The sequence below is a fragment of the Ursus maritimus genome, unplaced genomic scaffold, assembly GCF_017311325.1.
Source record: "Ursus maritimus isolate PB19 unplaced genomic scaffold, ASM1731132v1 scaffold_11, whole genome shotgun sequence".
Classification (NCBI taxonomy): Eukaryota; Metazoa; Chordata; class Mammalia; order Carnivora; family Ursidae; genus Ursus; species Ursus maritimus.
Genome location: NW_024423453.1, coordinates 42,159,363 through 42,175,248, shown reverse-complemented (window position 1 = coordinate 42,175,248; position 15,886 = coordinate 42,159,363). Strand labels below are relative to the sequence as shown.

The 15,886-nt window shown below is 44.8% G+C and overlaps 1 protein-coding gene across 1 annotated transcript; it reads left to right on the top strand.

Annotated features, from left to right (window-relative positions):
• The first annotated feature begins 1,844 nt into the window (after window positions 1–1,844).
• On the top strand, window positions 1,845–10,201 carry SFRP2 (secreted frizzled related protein 2). Its single transcript, XM_008685579.2, has 3 exons — window positions 1,845–2,570; window positions 4,930–5,010; window positions 9,065–10,201. The coding sequence occupies exons 1-3, from the start codon at window positions 2,072–2,074 to the stop codon at window positions 9,367–9,369; spliced, it is 885 nt and encodes a 294-aa protein (XP_008683801.2). The 5' UTR covers window positions 1,845–2,071; the 3' UTR covers window positions 9,370–10,201.
• The last annotated feature ends 5,685 nt before the right edge of the window (window positions 10,202–15,886 follow it).

The following is a 15,886-nucleotide window of genomic DNA, read 5'->3' as shown; positions in this document are numbered from 1 at the left end:
GGGGGGGGGTTAGGCCTCTTGGTCCTCTGATTAGAAACGAAAAGATCCAGGGCTGGTTCCGCGAAAGAGCGGCCTCTTGCTGCCGCCCCAGGCCCTTCCCCAGAATATCACCCGGGTCAAAGAAAAGATGGAGCTGGACTTTTAGGGACATAGATTCTTGGAGACCAGAAGATGCTCTCCCTCCACACTGCGATTTTCCTGATGTGTTTATGGCCAGAAGGGGGTCAGAAATAAGAGAGTGGGCCTTCCCCATCCACACATTTAACTCCTCCCCAAAGCACTCGGACCCCAGTGCAGGCGGGACGACTTGAACCTGGGAGGCCGGCTAGGCCACTGCGTCTTTCCGGAAGGAGGGGAAATAGGGAAGCTGCGGACAGAGCTTGTGGATAGCTCCAAGAGGCCGGGAAGTAACAACAATGCGCTACCTTACATATGAAAGAACCTTGGCGGGGTCTCTCTCCCGGGATTACCTGTTTGGATTAGCCCAGCCGCCGCGCTTGGGAGGCTGAGGGGGCGGACTCGACCTGCCTCTAAGGGAGACTTGGGCGAATAGGGGGAAGGAGCCCCCCTAAACACACACACACACACACACACACACACACACGCACACACACACACTTTCCCTCTCCTGGCACCCAAGTCCCGGTTTCCAGCTGTAAACTTACTGTTTGCAGTCCTCAAGGGCAGGAGAAGAGCCCTAGCTCCACGAGAACAAAGGCCGGCCTGTCTGTTCACCTCTGCACACTCGGTGCCCGCTGGCGTGTGTAGGATGAATGAACCAACGCTGCCAAGGGCACGACTAGCACTCGTGGATCTCTAGGCAGGGCTCCTTCCTCTGCCGCCTACCCCTTCCCAGGCTGCCCACCTGACGCATTTTCTCCCAGTCCTATGGGCCTGACAACTAGTCTCTCCAAACCAGGCCCATACTCCGGCTCTCCTAAGCGCCACGCCGCAAGGGCCTGTGTGTGTTAAGTCCCGAGCTGCCTTCAAGCATTGAGTCATCCCTTTCATTTAAGGGGGGGGGGGGCACGTCTCTTTTCCAAAACCGGGAAATGGTGGGCAGTTGTGAATGAGTCTGACGAGATTCTGCAAAGGCATTTCCACAACTGCAAAATCTAGACTTACTCCAATAACACACAAACCCCAACGTTTTAGCCCCTTTTCCGCGTAAAAGTTTTGCTAGCACAACTTTATTTATAATTCTGATTTTTAAAACGGCAGGGGGAATCACACCGTATAGAGATGGGCCAGGCTGGGAACTGTGGCTGGGGATTAGAGAGGAAACCGAGCTCGCCGAGGCGACCTCGAGCGGGCAGGTCCCGGGCGCGAGACGAAGGCACAATGAGCCCGAGGGTTGCGGCTCTCGGCTCCGACAGATGCAGTTCTGCCACGCAGCTCCGGGGTCGAAGCAGAAACTTCAGGCTGGGGTCAAACAAACCCCGACCTGGGCCTCGCGGGGGGCGGAGCGCGTTCCCGCCAGGACCTGGTGGCGAGGCAGCCCATTGCGTCCCCCGCCGTACCCCCATCTCCTGCAGCCCGCGCTCCTCACGCCCGCTGGTGGGCGCAACTGCCAGGCTTGTCTATTTGTTTGTTTGTTGTTTCAAGCAGTCTTGGAGCACACGATCAGCAGCATCCGAAGGGGGTGGGGGCAGAATTTCCTTCCAGTGAGTGCGTGAGGGGCATTCTCAACGGAAAACCAGACCAAAAGAGTAGTGACCAACCCTCCTCGGATTACTCTCCACTGGCTCCTCCCTTTCTCCCCCCACCTCCAGATTTGCATAAAAAAGGCGAAGAAAACTCTGGCTGGGCCCCAGCAGCGGCTCACTCTGCTCCCCCGGGTCGGAGCCCCCCGAAGCTGAGGTCGGGCTTCCTGCACGAAGCCCAGCGGACAGCGCCTCTCCCGCGCAGTCCTCCCCGCGCCCGGCGTCCCGGCGCTCCGGTCGCCTGGCCGCCCGCTTTCCAGGCCCCCTAGCCGCGCCGAGCAGAGCGAGCGGGCCGGGACGAGCTCAGCCCCGGCTGCCTCCCGCTTCCCCGGCTCCGCTCTCCGCCCCGCGGGGGTCGTGCGCCCACGATGCCGCAGGGCCCTGGCTCGCTGCTGCTGCTCGTCCTCGCCTCGCACTGCTGCTTGGGCTCGGCGCGCGGGCTCTTCTTCGGCCAGCCCGACTTCTCCTACAAGCGCAGCAACTGCAAGCCCATCCCGGCCAACCTGCAGCTGTGCCACGGCATAGAGTACCAGAACATGCGGCTGCCCAACCTGCTGGGCCACGAGACCATGAAGGAGGTGCTGGAGCAGGCGGGCGCCTGGATCCCGCTGGTCATGAAGCAGTGCCACCCGGACACCAAGAAGTTCCTGTGCTCGCTCTTCGCCCCTGTCTGCCTCGATGACCTGGACGAAACCATCCAGCCGTGCCACTCTCTCTGCGTGCAGGTGAAGGACCGCTGCGCTCCAGTCATGTCCGCCTTCGGCTTCCCCTGGCCCGACATGCTCGAGTGCGACCGTTTCCCCCAGGACAACGACCTCTGCATACCTCTCGCTAGCAGCGACCACCTCCTGCCGGCCACCGAGGAAGGTAAGCCTTTCCCTGGTATTCCTCCCCAGCCCCCTCCCCAGCCCCACTTCCCCGTCCACACCCAGATCAGCTAAGGCTTTCTGGGGAGAATCTCGTGGCCCACGCCCCACATCCCGATGTGTCGCCGCCTAGGGTGCCAGTCCCAGGCGGGACAGAGGCTTTTCTTGCCCTCGTGTGTCATCGTGACAAACTTGAGACACCACACACACACACACACACACCCCAGGCTCTCATTATCTTCCGAATTATACCAGTTGCTTTCTTAGAGACCGTTAAAAGAAAAAAAGAAAACGAAGAACTGAAAGGCGTTTTTTCCTTGGAGATACATAGATATTTTTAAAGATGTTAGCCCTGGGGCCACGATTCTGAGAGCGTTGGAAGTGGTCCTGTGTGGAGTTGGTAGTGAGCACGCTGGCCAGAGGCTCCTCGCTCAGTCTCATGCAACACGTTCTTACCACCGGGCAGGATTCTAGGCACGGAAACATCCCCGTACAGGCAGGGTAGCCAAGACGCACAGATAGTCTTTTAAGGTATTTGTTGTTGTTGTTCTTTGCCAGCTTAGGTTTTTGAAAATAAAAGCCGGACTGGCTCGGAGCATGTTGAAAATTGACCACTGGTTGTCCTGCTCGGGTATCTAAGGAAGGCGGCATACAGAGAATCTCCAGGAATCATTTTTCTATCACTAATCAGCTTGTATCTTAAGAGTGGTTTTGATTAACTGGAGAAAATCGTGCAAAAGAGAGTTTCCCAGGTTTTTAGAAAACAGAGGGGGAGTTTCTGTGCAAAAACCATCAAAGCAATGAAAACCTCATGGGTTCTTGATATTCTTCCTGAAAGAAAAACATACACATTGTGTCTGAGCTGATTCGGGTCCCCCTGAGATGGAAAGGGGGCTTCCTAATCTCTTGCAGGGCTCCAGCAGCCTCTCTCTTTGAATCTTTAATTGTTTTCCTATAGCCATCATTGGTTAAAGAAAATGCACAGTTGTTTAGCAATCTTTCCTGGCAGGCACCTCGAGTTTGCAATCATCTTATTGGTTAGATTTCTAATTTATTGCAAATGTTTGGCATATTTCAAACATTTGTCCAACATATACCACAGACCAACCAATACAGGTTAGTAACATTTTATATACATTCCTAGAGCTCCTAATTGGAAATGTTTCATTTTGTTTGAGTGAGGGGAATTAAGGACAGTTTTATGTGTGTTAACTTTTGTTTTTATTTCTTTCCACCATCAGCACCAACATTATAAACTACATTTCTCCAAATCGCCATTTTCCCCCTTCAAAATAAAAGTTTATGGTCTTCAAATTATGCTCTGCAGTTTTTCTAATTTGATACATATCTCTTACATCATGAGTCACAGTTTTTTTTCTGTGAAAATTCAATTTCATATTAATGAAAATCCAATTTTACCTAATTTTAGACATAGCATTAGCACATTTATAAATGCAAGAAAGGGAATAGTATGTTTTCTCCCCCCCCCATCAGACTCTTTCAGAAGAGCCTTTAGTAGGCTCCCTGATCCTTGTGCTAGCATATATTCCTACATTTGGTTAGACCCCCATAGACAGTTTGCTTCAATTATGATTCACTTCAGAAAAAGCTTTGGGTTTTTTGTTTGGCTGATTGTTTTTTGATTTGGGGTTTTTGGGGGGTGGGGGATTGTTTGGTTTTTGAGAGTTTGAAGTGGACAAAGAGGAGCAAGAAGAACTTGCACCAGGGAGGCAGATAACAATGAAATAAAGCAGCTTAACTCAGCCGCACACTTGACAGAAAGCAGACAGAAGAGGCCCTACATAACCCCCACAGCACTGGCCACCTCTCCCTGTCCAGACTTGAGAATATCTTGAAGGGACCTCTCTGAGACACAACTCTTTGGAAGAGTCCAGCAGAGACAGCTGCCTTGGTGTCCTGCAGCTGAAAAAGACAATCCTGTGGCCATATTTTGTGGTAACCGATTTTCCAAAACCCCCTCGAGGTTCTTCTGGGGCGTTCTCTTCAGAGAGGCTTTGGGAACAACTTTTTCAGAGACAGATTTTGTCTCAGGGGTGGGGAGGAAGAGCTAAAAAACCAAAGCCCTCTGTACACTCTGCCCACAACACCCTTTTGGGAGGGGGCAGGGGGGTGATTCGTCATTTATTAAACACAACTACAGGCATTATTGTTTTGCCCATCAAAAAACAGGAGTCCTGGAATACTTTCTTAGGAATGAGTAATCCTTTAAAAAGGAGGCAGGAGCTGGGGTCTTCCCCCGCACAATTGCTATTCTTATCTGGATAAGCCCCTTTGAGTTGTTTACAAAGGCCACCTGCTGTCCCCCTGTAAGCAAATTTACTAATTTTTCACATTTCTAGCTCCAAAGGTATGTGAAGCCTGCAAAAATAAAAATGAGGATGACAACGACATAATGGAAACCCTTTGTAAAAATGATTTTGGTAAGTAATACACCACCAACAACAAAAGATTTCACATTCAAAGTTTTATTTAACTTAAAGGAACAGATCATTAAGATGTTACTGGATAAGACTTGGGTGAAATACCATCATAGCTCATCTTTCCCAAAGTCCTCTAACTTGCTGTATCCCAGTTGCCTCCCTATGTAACTATCTTGCCCTGAGTTGTATTTTCTTAGATGAGATTCGTTGTTCTGTTAAGCAATAATCAAATAATGATAATTACTCAAATTAGGAATTTTCGATGGCACATTTTTCATTTCACTTTGGCTTTTTCTTGCCAATAAGCATAATTTTGGGCCATGTTCTCTTTCAGTCACTTGATATACGTACCAGGAATAGAACCATGTAAATATTAGCCCCAGCAAAACAGATGCAAGGCATTAAGTTAGCCAAAAATAAAAATTTAGTCCAGCATCAAATGTTTTTACCTTATTCATAGCCCATAACATTTTGCTCCTTTGTGTTCCATCACTAGTAACTATGTGACTAGTGATACATCCAAGGTATTGGGTAATAATTTGGGGGGAGGAGTTCTTTAAACTTAAAAGAAGAAAAAAATACAGTTTAGGAATTTATACTGGCAAAATACATGAAAGGTGCCATGATGACATAGCGCTTGAGGACAATAATGTGTGTGATTTGTTATCTAGGTTCATAGCATGTAGGTCACTACTCTTAAGAGAGTATTTAAGAGGGAAGAGGAGTGGAGACTGTCCACACAGAGCTTCATCAGCACCTCTCTACTGTCCTGAGGGCTCCGATGTGAGGGCAGGAACCAAGCTAGACATAGAATCAGTGCTAACTTTGGAGTCAGGAGTGGCCATGAACTTCACCCAGAGTTTCACTGGGACATTCTTATCTTCATCCCATTCCAAGGGTGGGCACCTTTTGATGTTTTTGAGAGGCTGGTATCCTTTAAAAGTATTCAGGCAGAAGGTTGAACTTACTGGTAAGCAGATACGGTCCCTGTCCTATCAAACAATAATGGGGTCTAACGGATCTGTGTTAACATCTCTGTGTACTCAACAAAGTCCTTGAAACGGAGAGAAATCACTTCAGCACTCACTGCTGGGGCTGCCTTCACTCTCTCCTTACAACTTACCATCCCAGCAATCTCAGACCTGATCAGGTCCCTGAGACTCTGAAAATAACCCAATCACTGTTCCTTACAACCCTGGGTCTCTTCCAGAAGAGCCCTGGAGTTAACTTTAGCCAATCCTAGAACCGCCATAGCTTTAGGAAAACTTTACACTGCCAAGGAAGGGAAAAAGAAAGGAGGCAATCCTAAGTCCTAACCAATCTGTCCCCTCAGGAAGAACCACAAACGGGATGATAGGGTTTCGAATGTCTGTATTTAAATATATACAACTGTAAATACTAGAAGGCCAGGCACGCTGGTAGCAGCAATCTCAAATCTCCAGAGACTTACCAAAACACACTTCTGAGCTTCCATGCTACAAGATTTGATTAAGGGAAAAATAGAAAAATATAATTTTAATAAAATGTACATTAAAATGTATATAAAATATCATTTTTTCTGGTAGCTTATGTCCTTTGCACTAGATTTAATCCAGATCTCTCTCCTGACTTTCCATGAAAAAGTTGGTTATATGTCATGGGGCCCTAAAATGATTGAAAAGTAGGGCAAGTGCACACATACACACACATATTAATACTTGCTTTATGGCTTCCCTTAAAAAAGACCCACTTCCTAAGGATGCTCTATCAAGACCTAGGCCCCCCAAAAAAGAGTATGTGTGTGTGTGTGTGTGTCTGTCCTACTGTTCTCCCTCCTTAGAGGAGAAAGCCTTTCAAACAACATGGATATCATCACATTTAAGGTATCACACACACAGATGACCTCGCAGGTATGTTTTCTATTTCCGTACATTAATTCTGTCCCAGAAGGGATAATGAACCTGAATTGTAGGAGGTGCGTCACATACTCCTGGTTTATAAGCAGTATTCTATATTGCCTCTATACTTTGGGAAGTAATGAAGGGATAGAAGCAACAAGGGTAGAAATCTAATTTATTTAACTTAAGTCATCCACGAAAGCATCACGCTCTTTTCCCCACTGCACTCCTGAAGTACAGGGAAAAGGTAGAAGGCCTCCTTACTGCAAGGGTAAAAGGACTGAAAGAATAGCCCAGAGCCGCCTGCCTGCCTGTGTAACCAGCCTGTTGTTGGGTCAGGTAGTAACATTACCCCAGCCTCCTACCACTTCCTGCAGCCCCACTCACATCTTCCAGGGCAAGAAAAGTTATTTTAGGGCTTTGATACCCTATATTTGGCCCCAACTGAAAATCCAGGGAGGAAATGCCTGATGTTTTCCCATGGTGAGCTTTTGCAAAGTTGATTATTTTATAGCAAGAAAAAGATAAGGAATAAATCTTCCTCCTGGTTAAAAGTAATGGTTTTCTGATGTGTGGAGCACACGAATGTTTAATTTGACCAGCTGCTCGATCACACAAGCTCCATCTGTGTAACATATAGTCACTTCTCCCACCATGTAACTTTCCCACCCCAGCCCTTACGCAGAGGCGTCAGGCACATGTGACCTCTCCATGTGACTTGTGCCATGACTTCAGTCTCATAAACCCTGAGAACTCAGTACTACAGTTTAGAAGCACATCAGACAAACTAATGGCTGGCCAAATCACAGCATCCTGGATTTATCCGGTTGAGCTTCAGTCATTTCCTGGTTGGCTGGAACAGCCATGGTTAGTCCAATTCCCTTTCTGAGGGGGGGTGGGGGGAGGCCCCCAGAGCAGTTATACACACACAAACACACACAAACCCTCTTCCTCTATGACCAATTTAAATAATGCATTAAACTCCATCAAAGTCAGGAAGTGCCACTCACACGTCATCTACATGGAACACTTCTCAATGTCATTAGGAGTCTTAGGCTGCATTACAACTGGGCATGTTCATGTCCCAAACAGGACCAGAAATTTAAGAGAACACAGCAGCGTTAGAGGAGGAGCTCTGGGGACTAGCATTCTGACAACTAGACTTAGCCAGGACACAACCTAACTGGATGACCTCATGTAAGTCACTAACTTCTCCGGATTTCAAATGCTTTGTGTTGATACACAAATGCTTTGTGTATCAACAAGAGATTTCAACCGGATGATCCTTTCCAATGTTAAAATTCTACCCTTTCCCTGCCTTCATGGAGTCTTGAAATTTAATGCCAGCACGTATGTTTGTAGGGTTTTCTTTCCCAAAGCAGACTGTTCATGACCGTAAAATGTGTCTTTCATAGTGAACCACTTACTTTTGGTCTTAGCATTCTAGTGGTCTACATATCCATTTTGGAAACGGTACATATATCTGTAAATGCCTTGGCCTTGGACAGGCAAATGATAGCAGATGAGAATGAGATCTTCAGAAAAACACTTTTACAGCTAAACATGTTGTGCTCTTACAGTCTTGGATATTTTTTCTCCTAGTTGCTTTACCAAATCAAATGCAGCTGCTGTAAGATCAATTCTCCTTCCCTGTAGTCTGTTCTTTAGAAAACAATGATTGTGTGATATAATTTCCTTACAGGTTTGCCCAAAAACCTCTCCAACGTAATAAACTGAGTTTAAAGTTTATGGCCACAGAAGGATCACGTTTCACCTAAGAGTCAGGCATTTCTTTTCAGGCTGAAGTTTCCAATAGGGGAAGTCAATTGTTGAGGAGGGCGCAAACCACATGCAACCTACGTACAACACAAGAACACAAGGGCGAGGAAGAAAAGTTAATTGAGTCCCGCAAAGAGATTTTTGAAAGGATGGCTGATTTGAAATAAAGTGCCTGGCAAGCCCTTTGAGGCTTTAGAAATGAAGCCACCTGCTGCCCCCCGATTCTCAGCCCCCCACCTGCTGCCCCTGCCAGTCTCATTAGCTGCAGGAAGCTCTTCTTCCCTCCCCCAGGCCAACTCACACAAATACTCGGCCAGAATGGGGTGAGGAAAGCTCCCACTCTATACCGCATTCCCTTCTTCCAACTGGCGTGATTCTGTCCCCTCTTGTCTTCGTAGCACTGAAAATAAAAGTGAAGGAGATAACCTACATCAACAGAGATACCAAAATCATCCTGGAGACCAAGAGCAAGACCATTTACAAGCTGAACGGCGTGTCTGAAAGGGACCTGAAGAAATCGGTGCTGTGGCTCAAAGACAGCTTGCAGTGCACCTGCGAGGAGATGAATGACATCAATGCGCCCTATCTGGTCATGGGACAGAAACTGGGTGGGGAGCTGGTGATCACCTCGGTGAAGCGGTGGCAGAAGGGGCAGAGAGAGTTCAAGCGCATCTCACGCAGTATCCGCAAGCTGCAGTGCTAGTCTGCCCCCCCTCCCCGGGCCAGCTCCAGGGCCAGGCGGACCACTTCCGCTCTGGGTCCTCAGCTCTCATTTCCCAAGCACAGGCCCTGCGGCTCCAGCCCCAGCCTGGAGCAGCTCCCCTTGCCTTTTGCACGTTTGCACCCCTGGCATCTCCTGACTTATACGGCCTTAGGAGGCCTCAGGCATGGATAGCTATTTTCACATACAGGAAAAACCCACCCAGATCTTGTAGAAATGTTCAAACTAATAAAATCATGAATATTTTTATGAAGTTTTTAACCAGCTCACTTTAGTTTTGAATAGGTACAGCTGTGACTTGGGTCTGATTTTGTTGTTGTTGTTTTTCTGTTTGGTTTGGGTCAACTGATTTTCACTTTCCGCTGAGGTTGCCATAACGTGCAAATGGCTTCATGTTTTCTACGTGGCCCAAACCGTTGTGGGTCACGAACCTCGTTGAGATAAAGCTGGCTGTTATCTCGACATCTCTCAGCTCCAGCCTGAGACTCAGAGCCTAAGTCGTATAATAATTCACCTGGCATTACACACCCTCGTTGGGAACTAGCACAGTAGCATGTGCTGCATTTCTGGGTAGAGTACCTCCATTTATCAAAAGCACATTAGCCATCCTAGCATGAGTTCTCTGAATAAAGGGCAAAACAGACAGATTTTATAATTGACCTGAGTACTTTAAGCTTTGTTTAAAACACTTTTTTACTTAATTTTGCAAATTAAACCATTGTAGCTTACCTGTAATATACATAGTAGTTGACCTTACAAAGTTGTAAAAATATTGCTTTAACCAACACTGTAAATATTTCAGATAAACATTATATTCTTGTATATAAACTTTACATCCTGTTTTACCTACTGCCTGTCTTCTGTCTTTTCTTCTTAGTGGAAGGAAATGGGAAGGCCATGTACAAGTGTGGTCGCCTCCCCTCTGCTGAGGCCCAGCCCTCCTGCAATTTGAAGGGTCTGTTTCTCAAGTGACTCCAAAGTATCCCCCGCAGCCCCCACCGCACACCACCTGGCTGCTGCCTTGTGCCTCACATCTCATGCACACTTTACTGCTGCAGACCTGTGGGGAGGCAGAGATTTGCAGGCTTTGCAAAGGACTTTTCCCCGCTTCTGTCCCTGCTCAGCAGTTCAGCTGCAGCCGTGTGGGGACACTATTCCAAACCTAAGGTTCGTGAGCTTTACAGTTGTGCTTTTCGTCTCCTGAGATTTTTGGAATGAAAAGAACCATTGCAAGAATGTTAGTTCCTTCTCCATTTAAACTCTAACCTTTAAAGAGCCCTGATTTGAAGAATATCCACTGGAAGGCAGGGGGTGGTGAAGGGATGGTGAAAAATGGGCGCTGGGGTGAGAAGGGGACAGACAGACATCCACCCATAACATGTCCATCCAAGTGCTTCATTATTTTATGTGGGAAATTCTATTAAGAATTCTATTCTATTATTGAAATTCTATTACGTGCATGAGGACACGAAGGCTCAGAGGGGCTGGACAGACAGCTCCTAAGAGGCAGAGCCAGGGCTGAAACTCAGACCTTTTGGATGACAAATTCTGTCTTCTATTCCCCCTAAGACTGGAGTATAGAAATAGGGTGGCACTTACCTATTTAGCAAATATTTATTGGGAATCTGCTACTACATGACTTGCCCTGTTCTAAGTGCTAGGAATACATACATTAATCCCTATTCTTATGGAGCTTATATAAGGGAGTGAAACAAACAATCACAATTCCAATTATATATTTATAACTTATCAGTTACATGAAGTATAACTACAGGTAATATGGGAGAGCAATAGTGTACCCATCCCATTCTTGAGAAGCCTTTATCTGATAGCATTTTATTGATTTACTTTTAAAAGTTTCCTGAACATACATCCATGACCTCTCTACAATACTTCAAAGTCTTCTGGCACCAAAAGTCAATACTGCCCCTACCTGGGCTATAGGATTCCAATAATCCTTTCCATTTTCCTCTAAGTTGCTATTTGACTGCTTCTCATCTGATTCCACAAACTCAAGATAAACCCCCTTCCTACAAGGCACCTCTGGACTAGACTAGAAGAGAGATACTAGCCACTAGAGAGATACTAGAAGAGATGGATCAAGGCTAACACTCATTTTAAGCATTTGGAACAAGAGACTAGGGACCCCGTAAAAGGCAAAAAAAAAAGAAAAAAAGAAAAGAAAAAGAAGATTAAAAAAAAGGAGATAGTAAACCAAGGAATTAGGAATTGGAAGGGGGAAATACATATGATGCATCAAAAACTAATGGAAAGCAGTAATTTGGAAGACACTGATATATCTGAATGATCCCTTTCCCATCAAGTCAAAAGGCCCTTCCCATCTAGTGGGAAGGAAAAGCCTCAGCTCTGAAGAGCAAGTGAATGCCAGACAGGGCCTCCTTCCATCCTATTTTGAGGAGCCAGCAGCACAGGCCTCACTCCAATGTCTGTCTCCTGCCATCATGCTTCTCTATGGGTTGTCCAATACCTGTTCCTACCCTGATGAAGCTATGAGCCAATGAGACATGCCGGGGCAGAGCAGGTAGGTTTTTGTTTGATTTTTCATTCTGTTTGGATGATGGTTCGAATATATATGAAATATATATTTATTATTATTACTATTGAAATAATCATGTTTGTATTCTTACTTTCCCAACTATCAGATTTCTTTTATAGAGGCAGATGAAAACATGAATGTCCACCCATTATTGGAAGAAGAAAGCAAGTAGTCAGACACTGGATTTCTGCATTTCCTAAGATGATTCATGACCTGGTAACGAACTGCTAAAATGCTGTAAGTAGGGCATCAGCCAAACAGAAAAGTCAAAAAATCTGAAAACTACCTATCTACAATGCATGTAATTCCTCTTCCCTTCCCTAAATAACTTGAGAAATGAGTTGTTGTACAAGAGCAAATCTAGAAAACTTTTTTGAGCAGCATTTCCTAAGTGCGTGAAGGGCAAAGGTTCTATCCACATGCACAAATCGGTGTACTAAAATTCATGGGGTTAAAAAGAATCCATGTGATCGAATAGCAGCCTCCATTCCTCATTGTCTATTCTCTCATCCAATGACAATTTGACTGGATTTATTACCTTTCAACTCTTGTTTACTATCAGGTGTTCAATGTTCTTGTTGAGGAAAGAAGGTCACCTTGAAAAACAAATGCAGGCATATGTAGTCCTCATGCCGTTACTACCTCTGGATTATGGTTGTGATTTTTGCCTATGAAGCGCACTGCGCAACTACAAACTAATTCATTAACTCATCAAAGATTTACTGAGCACCAACTATTCCCATTAATTTATTCAGTAATATATTGAATGCTTTCCTGCATGTAGGCGCTGTCCTATGTAGTGGATACAAAGTGATTCTCCTCCTTCGGCTTATATTTTGACTTAGGAATTATATTAGGCGCTGAAGATAAAATGGATCCTGCCCAAAGAGAACTAACAATTCAATAAGGGGAAAAGGCATGTAAACAAATAATTCTAATACTCTGTGTTAAGAGGGAGATGTGTACATACCCAGGCACGGCACAGAGGAGAGAGTGCTTAACTCAAATACTAAACAGAATGTTTGGTTCAGGTTGAGCTTAGGATCAGGGCAAAGATGCTTTCAAGGAGAGAACTTTCAGTGAGTTGCACCAGAATATCTTCTATTAGGACACAGCCTAAGAAAATTCAGTATTTATAATCCGTTTTACCTACTGACCAATCAACTATGGTATTGTGCAATTATCAGGCTGAAGGTATTATAAACCTAGCATAGGTTCATTGCTTTTATAATCCATAAAACTCCAAAATTCTCAAATTACAAAACAATAGATCAACATTTAGCTCAGAAACAAATAGCAATTCAACATAACAAAATATTTTTAAAAGCAGCCCATGACTGTCTGGAGGGTGATGCAGATAGGTGAGTGCTAAAAAAAATTTTGATTACTAAAGATAGCAGTTAACACAGATGATGCTAGAAGAACAAATCAAAGGACTTAAATGCCACAAGATGTCCCAAGACAGAGTAATAATAATCATTTATTGGGGTGCCTGGGTGGCTCAGTCGGTTAAAGTGTCTGACTCTTAGTTTTGGCTCTGGTCATGATCTCAGGGCCCTGGGATCCAGCCCTGCATTAGCTCCAGGTTCAGCGGGGAGTCTGCTTCCCCTCTCTCAACCTCTGCCCACCTCCCCCCCAACTCATGTGCATTCTTTCTCTCTCTCTCTCTTTCTCAATACATAAATAAATCTTCAAAAATAATCATTCATTTAACAGTCCAGGCATTCTGCTATACAATGAAATAAGCGAAACACTAGAACTTAGTAACTGGGTCCTCAGCAGAAATACACCTAAAAACCTATGCATTTACTCGTGCATAGTATGTGCTCTCACGTGCACCTACACACAAATGTATCTCTGGCAGGAAATCTGCTAAAACTGTGTAATTTAAGGGATATCAAAACAAACCACTTAGCCAACTGGAAACTACAGCAGAAGTGGAAAACACCTTGGGGTAGCTTTTGAAATTCAGAGAGACCTAGGCAATTTAATTACTTCTGCAAACCTGAGACTACTCAACTCTAAATAAAGAACGACTACTCTATAAACTATGCCTAAGCTCGATACACTGTCATCTCCTGTCCATCCTCAGTTTTGAAATATAAATCTCAGAGCTTGTTTCTGTGTCAGGAAACACCCACAGCAGGAAAGAGCACCAGTCTCCACCAGCCCTAGTCCTATCCCCTGCATACCCCTCTGCTCCACCAGCTCCCCATGCTCTTCAAGTTCTTGACCACAGTGGGTTGCTCTAGCTGGTATGGGTGACCAGAGCCTGGGAGGTAGCAGCTCAGGCAGACAGGAAGAAGAAATGGAGCCGTAAATACTATCTACTCCTTTCTTCCAAAGAGATTTTTCCACCTCCAAGGAAGGACTCAAGCACCTCCAGCGTGTCTCTCCTCACTAGGCTTCTCTAACAGCATCAGGCTTCCAATCTGTGTAATCCTAGGGCCGAGAATTCATTCAATTACTCAACAATCTTACGCTGAGCAGCCTACTGTGTGCCAGGTGCTGTCTTAGGTGCTGAGGTTCCAGTGATGACCAACACACTATTGGCACTCTGGAGAATCTCAGTCTAATGTGACACATACACATGGGACGGACAACACTAATTGAGACCCACATTTCTCCAGACCTCCTGGACACAGTCTTTCTGAGCCCTATGTGTTCTTCAGGGTACAAATAAGTTCACATTAAAAGAATAGTAAAATCAAAATGTCCAAGCCCTGAAAGTTTAACTGGGAAATTCCATCAAACATTTAAAGAACTGACGCCAGTTTTACACAACTCCTTCCAGACAACAGAAGAGGGGATGCTTCCCAACCCGTTTTATGAGGCTAGTATTGTCCTACACCAAAACTAGACAAAAAACAGCATGAAAAAAGAAAACTATAGACAAATATTTCTCGTGAACTTAGATATAAAAATTCTCGACAAAACACTCGCAAATCAAATCCAGCAATGTATTAAAGAGTAATACACTACAATGTTGGATTTCTTCAAGGTATGCAAGATTGGAAAGACATACCATGTTCATAAATTGGAACACTCAACATTGTAAAGATGTCAATTCCCCTCAAATTTATCTATAGGTTTAATGTAATTCTTATTTCAAAATCTCGGCAAGCTTCTTTGTAAACATTGACAACATTATTCTAAAATTTATATTGAATGGTAAAGGCTCTAGAAGAACCAGAATAATTCTGAAAAAGAATAAAGTGGGAGAAATGAGGGGCGCCTGGGTGGCACAGCGGTTAAGCGTCTGCCTTCGGCTCAGGGCGTGATCCCGGCGTGATGGGATCGAGCCCCACATCAAGCTCCTCCGCTATGAGCCTGCTTCTTCCTCTCCCACTCCCCCTGCTTATGTTCCCTCTCTCGCTGGCTGTCTCTATCTCTGTCAAATAAATAAATAAAATCTAAAAAAAAAAAAGAAAGTGGGAGAAATGATCCTTCCCAATGTTACAGCTTACTATTATACTATAGTAATCAAGACTGTGTGGGACTGGTGAAGGAATAGACATATAGATGAATGAAACACAGTAGAGAACCCAGAAATGAACCATGCAAATCTGCCCAATTAATTTTTGACAAAGATGTAAATGTAATACAACGGAGTAGGGATAACATTTTCAACAAATGGTGCTAGAGCAACTGGATATCCCACTGGCAAAAAAATAATAATCTAAACCCCACATTGTATACAAAAATTAACTTAAAACAGATCATGAACTTAAATGTAAAGCATCAAACTATAAAAGTTTTAGAAAAAACAGAAGATAGATTTATTTTTTCAAGACCTAGTATTTGGCAAAGAGTTCTTAAATTTGGTATCAAAAGCATAATCCATAAAAGGAAAAATTGAAAAATAAGCCTCTTCAAAATTTAAAACTTTTACTGTCCAAAAGATCTTGTTAAAAGTACATCAAATCAAAAAAAAAAAAAAAA